General features: G+C 37.0%; 1 protein-coding gene across 50 annotated transcripts in view; it reads right to left on the reverse strand.

The window, feature by feature from the left end:
* The window catches only part of LOC112055815 (cell adhesion molecule Dscam2), a 96,985-nt gene that overhangs the window by 54,759 nt on the left and 25,431 nt on the right, over window positions 1-16,795 (reverse strand). For 19 of the 50 annotated variants that reach the window (XM_052883513.1, XM_052883548.1, XM_052883547.1 and 16 more), the window contains exons 3-4: window positions 5,678-5,862; window positions 4,784-4,922 (exon numbers count right to left, since the gene is read on the reverse strand). In XM_052883513.1, coding sequence (XP_052739473.1) covers window positions 4,784-4,922; window positions 5,678-5,862 — 324 coding nt within the window. Of the gene's footprint in view, window positions 1-157; window positions 320-412; window positions 590-1,176; window positions 1,348-1,460; window positions 1,623-1,758; window positions 1,921-2,017; window positions 2,189-2,272; window positions 2,435-4,783; window positions 4,923-5,677; window positions 5,863-16,795 lie in introns of all 50 variants that reach the window. The other 31 variants (XM_052883539.1, XM_052883516.1, XM_052883541.1 and 28 more) reach the window with 7 other exon arrangements.

Consider the following 16,795-nt stretch of genomic DNA (forward strand, 5'->3'; position numbering starts at 1 on the left):
TTCCTCGCAAAACATTTTCCTCAACTAAATTTACCGTATAAGACTGAGATACAACTGAAAAGTATTAAGATAACTTTTAGATATACAAAATTTAGACTAGACAAAATTTGGGTAGGGATTTAAAGGCAATATTTTTAATAGCACTATAGCACTATACCATAATTTTCATTTTTCAGATATTCTCCGTTTTCACTATCATGCCAAGACACAACAAGGACGTGGTCAGAGACAAACGAAGGGATGTGGCATTTAAATACTGCAGCATTACCACGTATGACGTATATATCGTAAACCTGCGATTCGTAGAATTGGTTTACGGCTGAAATAATTGTAGCAAATTATGTTAGGTATTCATCCGAGGATTTTAGAGGAGAGCGGATAGGAACAATTGAGGTCGGGCGGTCTCGATTACCGTAGTTGCCCTCGGAGCCATTTAATGAAAACGCAGAGAGGGACTCTTCGTCTGTCACCCATTCCACTACTTGTACATAGTCTGCTACAAACGATGGTATCAAGCATTTAACTATTGCTGAATTGCCTCGCAGAACATCTTCATCAATAACACGAGGCTCATAATTTTGATGCACGACTGTAGATGTAAATAAAAAAATCTGTTTTCAGAAGAAGTTTTAGCAAACGTTCGAGGTGGGAAACGGGAATACATCTGTTATACTAATAATTTACTACCAGAATCTAAATTGGAGTTTTCATCAGCATTAACAGTTTCATTATCCATCAACCACGCTACAACATTAACGAAGTCTGCTACAAAAGAGGGCACGATGCATTTCAATATAGCTGTATTTCCTCTTAAAACAAATTCGTCGTTGACTCTCGCCTCATATACTTGAAGTACCGCTGTTACAAAAATTAACGAAGTTAGGAAATTCAGGAAATGGACACATTTTCAGATTTGAAGTTACCCTCAGCATTTCCAGGGTAATAAGTTCCTCCATCACTGTCGGTCCACATTTCAACAAACACAAAATCTGAGACGAAACTCGGTACTTCACATTTCATAATAGCTGCATTTCCACGAATAACATATTCATTGTCTGCTTCTGCTTCGTACGGTTGTGATACCACTAATTCAGAAAATTTTAATAAGTTATGGTCCTGGGAAATATTGAGGAGTTTGAAGGCGGGATTATGAGTTAGCATAATACTCGTATATACCCTCCAATGTGCTTGTATTATTTATGCTGAGTATTTGTCCGTCATCCATAAGCCATGATTCCACGTATACGAAGTCACTAACAAATGAAGGGATCTTGCAGTGAACAATAGCGGCGTTCCCTCTAATCACGTACTCATTTTCGGCTTCGGTCACGTAATGCTGTGACACAACTAAAGAATACCAATTACAATTTTGTTTGGACATGGTAGATCAGGAGGTGATAGGACAAACGTTTTATATGGGAAGTCGCTGTACAACTACACTGAATCTACGAGAATTTTACCAAGGTTTTCAGAGTCTGCAATTACTGCCCCCTCTTCATCGATCCATGCTTCTACTTTTACAAAATCGGCGACAAAAGATGGTATGGAACATTTTAAAACTGCAGCATTTCCACGTATGACATATTCAGTCAAAATTTCAGCTTCATAAAATTGATTTACGACTGTAAAAGTTATAGGAATTTTATAGCTATCTAATTTCGAAGGCGTATATCGGTGAAAAATAAGTGGGAACTGATGAATAAGGAAGTGAATCTTTTAGGATATAGTTTATTTAATTGTAAAATATAATTATCCTACCGATATCATCGGTAAGCAAGTATTCGCCACCATCAGAATCTACCCAAGCTTCTACTTTAACGAAATCCGCGACAAAGGAAGGAATATTGCATTTTAACACTGCTGTATTCCCGCGAATGACATATTCTGAGACTACTTCGGCTTCGTAATATTGTGTCACAACTGTAATATGTACAAACAAATTATTTTGATACATTTGTTAGGTTGGAGTTATGGATCGGGATCTGGTTTCTTGTTTCAATTTGATCAATTAATTTACCCTCTCCCTCCTTGCTGCCGTTTATTGTAAACGAATTTCCGGCTTCGTCATGCCAAGATACAACATTTACAAAATCCGCTACAAAAGAGGGTATTGAGCACTTAACGATTGCAGCATTTCCGCGGATTACGTATTCATTATTTACTTCAGATTCATACAGCTGTTGTACAACTGCAAAATATATTGGTTTTTACTTTCGGAACTGGATTAAAAGGACTCAAGGAAATCGAGTTTAAGAGTGGAGTTGGAAATAACCATAATTTTCGCCAGGAAAAAAATCTTCGTTATCTTCGGTGTGCCAGGACACAACTTCTATAAAATCCGCGACAAAGGATGGGACCTGACACTTCAGAATGATGCTGTTTCCCATTATAACATACTCCTTGTTAACATCAGTGTCGTAATTCTGCGCAACCACTAATTGAGTGAATAAGAAATAATTTTTATTACAAGTCCATGATCTATTTAACGTTAAGTAACCAAGCCACGGTTAGTTTAATAGCATCAAAAAATTAGCTTCTACCATTCGACAAAGTCGGAAACCTGTTGCATTTTAGTCCTAAATAAATATATTCTGTTGAAAAACCTTTAAAACATACACAACACAACAAATTATATAAATTTACACTATTAGTACAAGTCAGTACTAGGTACAACGTATTCTTCAACACTAAAATAACAAAAGGAGCGATTATGCAAATTGAAGCTTTTTTGTTTTGGTTTGGTGATAAAGTTCGTTCGAAGTATTCTAGATTTCTTATGTAACACACATCAAATGTAAGTAGTAATCGGTATATGTAATTTTATAGACTGCATTGTTAATCATGGTTCTATTAAACTAACCTTCACGTGACCCAATAAATGTAACCCACATGAACGTCATGGTCTATAAACTATAAAGAAGACATGATATTTTATAACGACCGCCTAAATTGATGTACTTCATAATTCCAGGCTGATTATTTAATTGACATTGTTGAACTCTCACTTACGAAAGGGCAGGGCCCTTTCTGTTACCAGTGAAACACAATTGACAGTGGGTTTGTAGAATATTTCAATACTTGCAACTCTGTTATACGTTTTTAATAAAATAAGCAAATGTTTGTGTGACGTCAATACTATAATTGTATATTCTTTCACACCAAATGTGCTGATAAGGAATGTTTTAGAATGTTCATAGATATTATTATCGATGCAGTAGCAATTGTACTGGTATCAAATGACAAATGAGCCAGGGCCATAAGTCAACCGACGAAGTGGAGCATGTCAGCTGTATTAAATGTAGATACTTAACTAGACGATGCGGTTACGTGTTTTCAATTACCTACGAGTATGTTAAATGTAACGGCTATTTTATTGTGTTACAGTCTATTGTTTAATAATCTGTCTCTACAGAATTGTGGGTAAATAAAATTAGTCATACATCCCATTAAATGCTATGCAACTATAGTTATAATTTTGCATGATCGCTCTATTTCGTGTTCAGAGGAAGTGCAAATGCAAACATATTATAATAATTAGGTAGGTTTTGTTACAAAAACAAAAGCAGCTGTAACAAAACTTGGTAATAATACATTACACAGTGTGTAGAAAATGCTGAGACCGATTTCAATGATACCTAAGTATTCTTGGAATCAGCTAAGTCCTACGTATTATATTTATATCGTAATAAGTTTCAATTATGGAGATTTACCATTGAAGCCTAGATAGGTAGGTACGCTGAGTATTCAATGAATGATCTTGTATTGAATACTGACCATTGAATATTTTAAAAGATTTGCCCATTTTCATTGAATATATGAGTATAATACTAGTTATACCTACTAGGTTTAAGCTAGCCGCTATTTTCCATGCCTGCGTATTTATTAACAGCTATAAAGGTTAAAACATTTCAATCGTCGTATTTATTAAGTGTTTGTGTTACATATGAAGTCGTTTGTTAAAAATGTTTGCACTTCCTTCAAACTTTAAACACTTTAGACCTTAAAAAAAGTCAGCAAACCAGTTTCATATAGTTAAGTTATTTTTATAAAACTAGTTTAATCTTTCGGTTCACGTAATCCACTGAATGGAATAATCTTAAATATTAACTTCGGTATCAAAGACTTTATCAAAGAAAATCCAGCATAAATCCGTTTAATAGTTTTTGCGTGATGCCGTTTGAATGAGGCCATTGTTTTGAGTGTAACGTCGTCTAATTCGAATAACAATTAGTTCTGAAAAACTAACTGTGATTCGAATGTACTTGGGCAACTATCTTTCAAAACTCCATATAAATCGGTTGAATAGTTTTCTCATGATACCGTTTCACCCAAAACGATGCGCGCCAAAACATATCGTGAAGAAAAAAAGAAATAGTCCACCAATATCGACCGAACCGCAAATATTGCTTTTGTCTTTCTCCTGTCTTTTAAGTATTGGACGCATCCTTTGATTATATATTATAATCAAAGCATAAAACAGATCGTAGTATTCTTTGTCTGTAAGTTCGTCTCCTGATCCTCATCGTACGGATTGCAGAAATCTACCGTAAAAATTAATTCGATACTTACGATGCGGATATGTGGCAGTCTATCTTTAGTCGACAATTATTTCATTTTGTCTTCACGAGATTATGTTAAGGCCCGCATTTTAGGCGTACAGGCAATTATTGTTTTGGGCACTAAATCATCTAATTCCATTCGTTATTTAGTTCAAAAAGGTAATAAACAGTTACAATTCTGTTACAGTTTTAGGAATAGTGTAGATAGGTTACGTCTAACTTACCAGCTCGCACGTTAACATCTCTGGAGTGAATGGTTCCGACGGGGTTCCTTGCCAGACAGGCGTAAACTTGGGCATGGACCTCTTGCCGATAATCCTCAGCTCTGAATGGAGGGAACACCAGATTTCCATTCGGTAAGACCTAATGAAAAGAAACAAGAGTTTTGGAAATATTTGGTGCACGCCTAGACATTGAAATACTCAAAGATATTATTAGCTTTTGGTGCTGATCTCTTACCGGTCCAGTCAGTGTACTGTGTACTTATTACATTAGACTAGGAGAGGCGAATAGAGTGCACCTAAATTTGCGCATATCTCCTACGATGTAAATGTAAATGTGCACTTTCATATCTCCTACGTTGTAAATGGTTAGTATTTATAACACGGTCAGGAGGACACCTACACGCATTAAATAACTCCATAATGATTTTTAATAATGCCTATAGAATTTCATTATAGCCTATTCATGATGTATCATCAGTACCCTATCTTAGTCAAAAATCTAGTGCAGTTATGAGCCTACTGATTTGATGATTACCATGTTAATTTCATGAGTTCTGATAAATCAGACATAGTGAGTCATTTTACACGTGATTATATTCCCAGGGTTATCTCTTATTTTGGTCATAAAACACATGTTCGGTGATAATTTTAAATAATAACAACAAACATTTTACAAGTTTGGCTGTATTATTTTGTCTCCGTACTCCCACAGTATCGAAAACTATAGCCTGGCAAGATCGTTGACGACACTCCCAAGGACTTCGCGGGTGTGAAGTCGAGCACGTGAGGCAGTGGAAAAGACTGGGCGAAAGACCGTTGGGAGTATTACGAACGAATTTGCCAAGCTACACGCAGATGAAACTGATAAACGTCGGATGAGTGTACGTTTATTACCTGTCGCAATCCGGGAACGTCTCCAACAGCAGTTCCATCAGCTCGTACCCAAATGACGTCGGGGGCGGGGGATCCTCGGGCGGCGCATTCCACTACAGCTCCGGTCGTGTTGCTGAAGTCCACTCGGTTCGGGGGTTCCTTCATGAATATCGGTCCGATCGTCTCGTCCTCGCATCGCACTGCTCCTGTGGGTGAAATATATTGTTGAATACACTTGTGTAAGAACTAGTCCGAGATGGATATGACGTCGCTCAATCTCGTGTTGGCTCGTGCCGACGCTAGGTGGCGCGACTTATTTCCGTAAAGAGCAGGGAGTTAGAGAAGGGTAGCGATCGGTTGGCGGTAACGACTTGCGATATGAGGCGCTCGTCGTACGGTCGGGTTCAGTATACTCGTGGCGTTCAAGCCGTCCACATTTCTTGTCGTGTAACTCTTTGTGGGTTACTATGCGGAGAGAGTGACTTGAGTGGAAAAGGGGAGTGTTTGTTAACAGTCAAAGGATCCTTCAACCCTACACACAACCTTCACAAGTCCGTGACTCCACTCATGGTCTTCTGCCATTTTAGGGTCTTATTTTGGTTTGTTAAATAAGTTGTCCTGACAAATATTGAGAAACCTTTAACCTTAGATAGATCTTAGATTAACTTTAGATTTGACAAAATTATACTTATAATTAACAATAACAAGATTTTACTAATGAAATAACAGTGTTTAAAAAAAAATTAAGAAACGCACTGGCCACCCCTCTGATTTTCTTTATTTTACTTTTTCTTTGATTTGTCTATTGTAATTTTTTTATTATTTTTATTATGCCCGTAGTATTTTTGTAACTCTATGGTAAATTCATCCTGATTGAATTGATAACGGTTACACTTCGATAGATTATAATATGCCGAATAATAACAATGTAATCAGATGTTCCGTTCACAATATGTCGACAGATTACAATATCGCGAGTGAGATTATAAACTAACTTTTAACAATTTAACGGTAACATATATAACTCTTTGTTTTGCAAGAATTGTTCTCCTTTCAACAAAGATTTGTCGCATCACAGCTAGCCAAGAATTAGAGTGCTGAAGAGCTTGACGAGTCTACTCTCGCGCTCGTTACAAGGCTCGACCTAGTTTTGTCCTAGAATGATACTGGAACGACAGTGTATCGACCTCGTGGTGTGAATGACGCTGCTTTTTAATTGCTTTTTGACATAAATGAGCACGCGGCACGCAGTTTATATCCTGTTACACATTAATTGCAGGTAGTTTGCATGAATATTTCGTTCAAAATTCATTATGCTCAGTTTAGAAGCATTTTTGAAACTTCAGCAGGTCAATTGTGAAATGGCTGCATCAATTCTTAATCGCACTGTATTAATGTCAAAATATGATTTTCGATGCAATCGATAATAGCTCGGACTCTCGGATCTAGTGACTCTACCACATGTTCAAAAGGCAGGATCTGCTGAGAGTCTGTTATTGTTATGATTTACTTGTTACTTGATTATGTACTTATTCATTAAGTTTGCAGAACTTTACTTTATTTATCGGTTTTTATAATCGGTTTATTTGTAAATTGGTACTACTTATTTGTTGTGTTGTAAAATTGATCGGTCTATTGCTAATTGCTTTAGAAGCCGAAATTACACGCGAATAATCGCTAAGCAATCACTTACACCATCGCTAAGCAATAATACCTATATCACTTAATCTTAATTGGCGAATGTAATGCCAAATATTGAAAGTATTGGTATATTGGTAATGTTTCATACAAACCATCTTTACCAATTTATTTATTGAAAAGAAAAAATGTACAGCTTCTTCTTACATTCTTTATTTATTGTACAAAACATAACATCCATTATTAACATAAACATAATAATGTACGGTATTACGGAGAAAGTAGATCTTTAGAAAGCGAAACGTTAACACATATTTTATTTAAAATAAAATAACCATTTCATATATTTCATGTAGATAATAGATAACCTATATGTTTAATTAACTTTGCGATATCATCGAAAATAAATACTCCTTAGAAGTTTAACAATGGTATTCATAGACGGTGTAGGGGCATCACCAGGGGATCATTCACCCGCTGAGTGTCAAATTCTTCTTTTGATTGGTGGGATTTAGCGTTCCGGTACGATGCCGTGTAGAAACCGAAAGGGGTGTGGATTTTCATCTTCCTCCTAACAAGTTAGCCCGCTTCCATCTTAGACTGCATCATCACTTACCATCAGGTGAGATTGTAGTCAAGGGCTAACTTGTAAAGAATAAAAAAAAAAAAATCCCAAACAAATAGAGGTTAAATTCGACACTCAGCGGCTGTAAGAACTTCCATTAACCATTTCATATATTTCATGTAGATAATAGATAACCTATATGTTTAATTAACTTTGCAATATCATCAACAATAAATACTCCTTAGAAGTTTAAGAACTTCGAAAAAAAAAATGCGTTTCGAGAGCAAAAACGTGCCAAGCGTTCTTGTGACAGATGGTGTGGCTCAGTCTCGTGATTGGTCGACCCGAGGCGTCCGTACTCGGCAGATGCACGTGCGATGGAATCTTTTCTTTTAGCCCATTACATAGAAATGATTGAATGCGCCACTCGGTGCTTTTATTTTTTTTTGTTTTCGTTTGTCTGGCATTGTAATAAGATGCACCTACGAGTCTACGGATTTTATACATTTGTCTATACAGATGTTAAATTAACATTCATCTTCTAACAACAACAATTATTAATATAATTGCCTTCTAATTTTTTTTTCTTTATAAGTTAGCCCTTGATTCCAATCTCACCTGATGGTAAGTGATGATGCAATCTAAGATGGAAGCGGACTAACTTGTTAGGAGGATGAAATCCACACCCCTTTCGGTTTCTACACGACATCGTACCGGAACGCTAAATCGCTTGGCGGTACATCTTTGTCAGTAGAGTGGTAACTAGCCACGGCCGAAGCCTCCCACCAGCCAGACCTGGACCAATTAAAAAAACCTCAATCGACCCAGCCGGGGTCGAACCCAGGACCTCCGTCTTGTAAATCCACCGCGCATACCACTGCGCCACGAAGGTCATTGAAATTTATGTGTCATCATCAAATCATCAAAGTCTTGAAATTAAACGTTATAATGATTGAGATATAACTTTAAAAGAGATGTATAAGAACTACAATCTACAAAAGAGCTTTTAAGCCAATATTATATTATTTAGATACTCGGAGATACTTCTATATCCACTTGACGTTTGATGTACAAAGTTGAAATTTGGCAGGGAGGTAGTAGGACTGCGCGGGTGAGAAATCGTGCGTGCGGACCATCGGGAGTGTTACGAACGAAGTTGCCAAGCAATAATACTGTTTTCTCCTCGTCATCAACCCATATTCGGCTCACTGCTGAGCTCGAGTCTCCTCTCAGAATGAAAGGGGTAAGGTAAAGTCCACCACACTGGCCCAATGCGGATTGGCAGACTTAACACACGCAGAGAATTAAGTAAACTCTCTGGTATGCAGGTTTCCTCACGATGTTTTCCTTCATCGATTGAGACACGTGATATTTAATTTCTTAATATACAAACAACTTCAAAGTTGGAGGTGCATGACCCGGACCGGATTCGAACCCACACCCTCCAGAATCGGAGGCAGAGGTCATATCCACTGGGCTATCACTGTTTTCTACCAACAACAAAAATATGTTTTATAAATTGTTTATTATCTTTAGAGGAATTTTAATCATTTGAACTGGATGTTTGCAATGTCGTAATCAATGTTAATAGCATGTGGGCGCTACAACTGATCGCGCGACACCTGCTCTAGCCAACTGGCTGCATCTCGCCTTATTGTACAAGTTTCACATTCAACTTTGAAGTGTTTTTCAGATAGCATGGGTACGGTGACAGTCGCCTGTATGGCGTTCATAATACGTACTATTATCGTATACGGCAAACTTTCAAGAGTGAAACGAACTATCACTCGCACCATCCTACATGAAACGAACTGTAGGTGTGAGTTTTCATAGTACACGAAAATATTTAATACTAGTGGACGCCCGCGACTTCGTCCTCGTGAAATTCCTCGGGATGAAAAGTAGCGTATGTATTAATCCAGAGTAAAATCTATTTCCATTCCAAATTTCAGCCAAATTGCTTACGTAGCCGCGGCGTAAAAATACTTACACTCTTTCATACTTACACACACACACAAACTTTCATCATCATCATCATCATCATATCAGCTGATGGACGTCCACTGCAGGACAAAGGCCTTTTGTAGGGACTTCTAAACATCACGATACTGAGCCGCTGCATCCAGCGAATCCCGGCGACTCGCTTGATGTACTCAGTCCACCTGGTGGGGGGTCTACCAACACTGCGCTTTGTAGTGCGGGGTCGCCATTCCAGCACCTTGGGACCCCAACGTACATCGGCACAAACTTTCACCTTTATAATATTAGTGCGATAAATTGACTTAAGAAAACTAAACTAAGCCAATGGAGGAGATATATTCTACACCAGTTGCGGTATTTTTTAATATTTATGACACGCTGCCCTAATCGTATTGTTCATACCATCTGTGTTAAGTTATGGCGCGTATTCAAAGCTTTAATTATGCAATAAACACGTCCAAATTAGGCGGCTGTAAGGCCGACAGCCTTAACTAAAGACGATAGTTTAAGATTGTTAATGTTAAAAAGGTTAACCTTTTCGTCAATCGCAATGGATTTATGTACTCGTGTACGTATACACTTTTTCGGCTGGTGGGAGGCTTTGGCCGTGGCTAGTTACCACCCTACCGGCAAAGACGTACCGCCAAGCGATTTAGCGTTCCGGTACGATGCCATGTAGAAACCAAAAGGAGTGTGAATTTTCATCCTCCTCCTAACCAAGTTAGCCCGCTTCCATCTTCCATCGCATCATCACTTACCTTACTTTGGATAGGCTTGTGCTTGACTACAATCATGCCTGACGGTAAGCAATGATGCGGTCCAAGATGAAGCGCGCTTGCCTAGAAGATGCCTATTCACTCTTGCCTTGAAGGTGCAGAAACTGTAGGTTAAGACAGTTAACCTCAGTTAAAGTCGACATGAAATTATTTTGTCCTCTTATTACAGTGAAATTTTAACAGTAGTTAAGCATTTATGTACCAAACTAAAAAAAATACCCGACAATCTTGAAGTTATCTAGAACTAGCGGACCCGGTCAAGCTTCGCTTTGACTTATGTGCACTTCTTCCTTATCCCTACCCTAATAATACGCCACGTAAACACCCAGAAACATCGACAGACATATTAAAGTTGCAGGTAACATCCCTCTTTATTTCGACTGGTATATAAACTGTATATTTGATCGTGTCGAAGATTCTAATTTAGATTGAACTTCACTCTATTCAGCGTTTACAAGGAAACTTAGTAAGAATCGGTATGCTCGAGTATGAATTCCGCGTTCGGACTAGAATTCTGTTTACATTATTCACGATGATGTCGAAGGATACTGGAAGCAGTCTTCGTGTTTCTAATAACTGAACTGTCATTGTGGGGAGTGACGCGCAAGAGGTTATACGATAGCAAAATTAAGTAAATATGATTATTAAATTAACATTACAGTTCGATGACCTCATTTACACACAAGATTTCTGGTTGTAATTGAATAATACGTGGTTTTGATTTGTCAATAATGCAATTCCCAGAAAATAAAGTCAAGCGATATAGGTACCTATGACTTTTAGCAAAAATTATCCTTTCTTAATTTAGTTATTATTTTTTTAATACAGTGAGCCGTGATAGCCCAGTGGATATGACCTCTGCTTCCGATTCCGGAGGGTGTGGGTTCAAATCCGGTCCGGGGCATGCATCTCCAACTTATCAGTTGTGTATTTTAAGAAATTAAATATCAGGTGTCTCAAATGCTGAAGAAAAACATCGTGAGGAAACCTGCATACTAGAGAATTTTCTTAATTATGGCCTAACCCCTCTCATTCTGAGAGGAGACTCGAGCTCAGCATTGAGCCGATTATGGGTTGATAATGATGATGATGAACTTTACGTTAATTGGAAGCTATATTGACCAACAAACATTTTAAAATTCATCTCTAAATTCTTCAACTTTCACATCTTTTTTCCAACAACAATATGAATATTTAAAAATATTCATATTGCTGTTAGTGTTATGTGCACCAGTCTCGTGTATTGCGTACATGCATGACGTTAAGACGCGATGTGTTTTGTTAAGGTAGGCGTCCACATATCCGCATCGTACCTACGTATCAGACGAATCGCATCAAACGGTTCGTAGTATTCTTTATATAGAAAGTCATACAAGTGCGTACATTGATCCGTATCGTACGGATCGCACGAATCTACCGTAAAATTAAAAATCCGTTTAATGCGATGCGTCCGACGCGGAGCTGTGGACGCCTACCTTTAAACACCACGTTTCCGAAGGAATTCATAACATTTTACGAGCTTCATACGCCTGGACTTTGTTTCAAACGGTGTACCGTTATCAAAGAATTTACATAGTTGGCGACGCCGGTTCTTAACCGACTTACCGACCTAATGTCATTTTGATCGTCTTTCTCACTCAGGATTTGCGTTGTAAGCGGATAGTACTAAGTTGGGTCAAAACAAATCAAATCAAATGATCGTCAGTAAGTAGTGACTCTACCATAGGTTGGAAAAGCATTGTGCAGAAAAATCTCGACAAGAAACGCATCAGTTATTCGTGTCCAGTGGAATTCAAAAGTTGACGCTTTTATACAGGGTGCTCGAGAGTATTTCCCATAACATCAAGGTGTTGACGAGTTCACATAAAGGAGCCGAACTGCATAAAACTAAATTTATTTTTACTAAAAAATAAAAACTTAATATTTTCATACAAAGTAACATACGCCTCTATCTACCCTTGCATATTATTTGCCTCGAAAATAGTAATGTTACAACACATGTTCCTTGAACATTATTAATTAATTTACGGTAAAGTTACACCCGAGTTATGGAAAATACTCCCCAGCATCCTGTGTAGGTCGACTTTTCGTCGAATATTCACTAAGTTCAAGGATACATCGGTATAGACATACCTGTAGTATATATAATCAAAGCCTGTAGTAAATAATATCATAAATAATTACGAGCAGCATGTTTCTAGAAGTAGTTAAATTTGGTTGGCACTTATGAGTCGAGTTAGCATATGCTTTTGCATATTTTAGACGCGCTGTGAAGATATAGGACGTTAAAATTAGCGGTCATTGAACTCTCTGGGCTCCTAGCTGAACCAGAAAAATGTTATCTTGCCTAGCGCTATCTGAGTTACTCAACATAGCCAACATCTTGTGACATTAGGCCTTCTGTTAAAATATGTGTTTACCTTATTAGTGTAAATTAAACTAAAGCCTTTACCTTATTAGTGTAAATTAAATTAAAAAAAAAAGTGTTTTGCTAAAGTAAAGATCTTCAGTTTTAAGTAAAGCTAAATTCTAAAGTTTATTGTGTATGTAATGTTTATTTTTAATGAAAAAATGAAAGTCCCATCGATGTTACTGATTGTAAGCAATCAGCAATATTAAGATATTACAAAACAAAACTATCATTAAGTTTAGAAATCTAATTTCAAATTAAAATCCAAGACGAAATTAATTTATTTTATTTTTATTTTTTATAAATAAATATACTTAAACAATACACATCACTATCTAGCCCCAAAGTAAGCTTAAAGAGTAGCTTGTGTTATGGGTACTAAGATAGTTGATATTATAATATTCATATACATTTATATACTACATATAATTACTTATATAATGTATAAATACACACAGACACTGGAAAAACCCATGCTCATCACACAAATATTTTCCAGTTGTGGGAATCGAACCCACGGCCGTGGATGCAGAAAGCAGGGTCACTACCCACTGCGCCACGCGGCCGTCTAGAGTTATTTAAGTTAGAGTAAGACTAATTTGGTTTTCAAAAGAGTCATGTCAAGTCAAGAGTCAACCTATCTGAATTTACGTATAAAATACTTAACTAACCTAGACCTAGAGCATAATCCCGAAGGCAACGTAAGCTACAAACATTCTATAAATTGCGCTACTTAGCACCAGTCCACCTCAGGAGATGCTGAATGATGGTAGATATAGAATATTCATGGTGATTATTTAGGAATGATTCCCACAAACGAGCTTTACAAGTACAACATACTATGTTACGTGCGGTTTGTTAAAGGTCCTGATGTATTTCTTCAATATACCATAATATGGCGGTATACGAGTACATTGTAGGTGTTACTTGCATTGTATATCCTTTGAAATGTTTATAGACTCAGACTAATTGTATGAGGATCTGCCTTGCTAGACGTTACTATGATCAACGATCTAATGCGAGTATAAAATCTGTCTCTATAGAATCCGTGTTTCGTGTTCGTCGGTAAAGAGCTCCGTAAAAATACCTTTTTGTGTTCATAGTTGAATGCTGTAAAAAACGGTCAACAACTTCTAGTTTCGTATAAGACACCTAATCTAAGCTCGTTTTCATAATATAGGTTAGGTGTATCATACTAGCTGACGCCGCGCGGTCATCCACGTGGTTCTCCTTCCCGGAGGAATTCGGGGATAATATACAGCCTATAGCCTTCCTCGATAAATGGGCTATCTAACACTGAAAGAAGTTCCTGAGATTAGCGAAACTCTTCAGCTTTATACATTACAGAGATAATGACAGACAATTTTGTTCGTGAATTTGGGTGCGATAAAGTCCTTCTGTAATTAGTCTAAGTGTATAGGCGATGGATTTCCATTTACCATCAGGTGGACCATCTTGGTACGTCCATTATTACCTAGTAGGTATATTAAAAAAACCGCACGCACATGTTTTTATGGAAATCAACTTTCCCGTAAAACCACTGTGGGTTTAAGTGTCGCCTGACGCCTAGCAAATTACATTTTCATATTACGGCTAAGCACATTGAAACTAGATACTATGCGGTTAGTATTTGGTGACACTACGGATTCCGTTGTCAGCTTGTTTATATAGATGTTACGTAACAAATGGTAGTTTAGGAATGGAATAATGGTTTATACGGTCTGTAGGCGGAGCGGTCATTAGACGACATAAAATTGGAAAATTGCTCTAACTCGAGGCATTGTTACTTCCAAGCATCGAGTAAGGACTAAGCCCTCATTCGCACGAGATATTTTTTAACGGACGTTAAATAAGCGTTCAAATATAGTATGAAGTTAAATGAAGGTCTATTTCCGACACCCAAAATTGAAAATGCAACACAGCTCGAAAAAAAGCGTCGTGTTTTAAAAACATTGTCAAAAAAATCAAAAAATCATTTATTTTAAGTAGGCTCAGTATACAAGCACTTTTGATATGTCAGTTGACTATTTGTAAAGTTTCTACTACCGGTTCGGAAGGCAGATTCTGCTGAGAAGAAACCGGCAAGAAACTCAACAGTTGCTCTTTAAAAAAAAATCATACAATAATATTATAATAACTTGTTTTGTGTGCACTGTTCAGTTCATCTTCCAACATTGATATTTTAGCCAGGGCTTCATCATCATTCATTTTGACGGCCTCCGTGGCGCAGTGGTATGCGCGGTGGATTTATAAAACGGAGGTCCTGGGTTCGATCCCCGGCTGGGCAAATTGAGATTTTCTTAATTTGTCCAGGTCTGGCTGGTAGGAGGCTTCGACCGTGCCTAGTTACCACCCTACCGGCAAAGGCGTACCGCCAAGCGATTTAGCGTTCCGGTACGATGCCGTGTAGAAACCGAAAGGGGTGTGGATTTTCATCCTCCTCCTAACAAGTTAGCCCGCTTCCATCTTAGACTGCATCATCACTTACCATCAGGTGAGATTGTAGTCAAGAGATAACTTGTAAAGAATAAAAAAAAACAGAAGTCCTTATACACTGGTTGAATGAATCAACTGCTTCCTGAAGCTGGCTGCGCTCCTCTAAAACCATAGTGTGAGTGCTGTGATTTTAGATTTTAATTGGGAGTTTTTAGCAATAATATTCCTCGTGCGAACATATACTTGAGAATGCATTTGTAGTATTTGAAAGTTTTTTTAACGTCCGTTAAAATACTCTCGTGCGAATGGTTGCGATTTTAAAGTACGTAGTAATGTAATGCACGTATTAGTCATTACTTGTATTCTTCAAACAACCTTTTCATGTTTATTAAAGCGAAACAGTAACAACATTTCCGTTGTTTGCAATATGTTAATAAACCTTACTCAATATATACGGAGTTCATAAAATTACAAGGAATCTGCTCTAACTATAGTTATTCTACAGTACAGTATAATACGGAACAATATTAGGAATCATTTTAGTAGAAAATCAGGAACACTTTTATAGACAGAACTGCAGAGCTAATCGTAGAGCTGCAATTTGTCTGTCTTACATAGTAGCATTTTGTTAATCAGAGAAATATAAATTGTAAGAATAATTTGTAAATAAATTGTCTAATTATAAAAATGATATTATATGTTTTTCTTTGTACATAGAATGCCAACATTTACATACCTATAAGCTAACGGAAAAACAGGAGTCTCTAATATTTGGGTTAGAGTTATAATCACAAGAAAATCTTAATGAGACTAAAATCCTTTGAATAAGAGAAGCAAAGGGTAATTTTAAACCCAAAGGACATTCATAATAATGAAGATGATGACCCTGTAAATATAATTGTTACATAAAGTGGGAAAGACATAAGTTTTGATCAATATTGTTCAACTATTAGTAGACGCATTTTCTCTTAAAGACTTCAATCGATTAAAATACAACGTATTCCTTTTCTCAAAGTGTATAGTCTATATGTTGCTGGTTACTTTTAGAATACCTCATGAAAATCCTTTGAAACACGGTTTCTACAGGACTGACTATAACTGAATCAGCAAATAAGAAGTCTGATAAAATCCCCAATCAATGTTTTATTCTACTAGCAATTCAAATGAAAACTATACTAACTACACTAATATCTAGTGTATAATATACAGGGTGCTGGGGTGTATTTCCCATAACTTCAAGGTGTTGACGAGACCACTTAACGAATAGGAACCGAACTACATAATATTATATTAACTAAAAAAAAACACGTATTTATACAAAGTAATTCAAATAA

Source organism: Bicyclus anynana, chromosome 9 (assembly GCF_947172395.1).
Source record: "Bicyclus anynana chromosome 9, ilBicAnyn1.1, whole genome shotgun sequence".
NCBI lineage: Eukaryota > Metazoa > Arthropoda > Insecta > Lepidoptera > Nymphalidae > Bicyclus > Bicyclus anynana.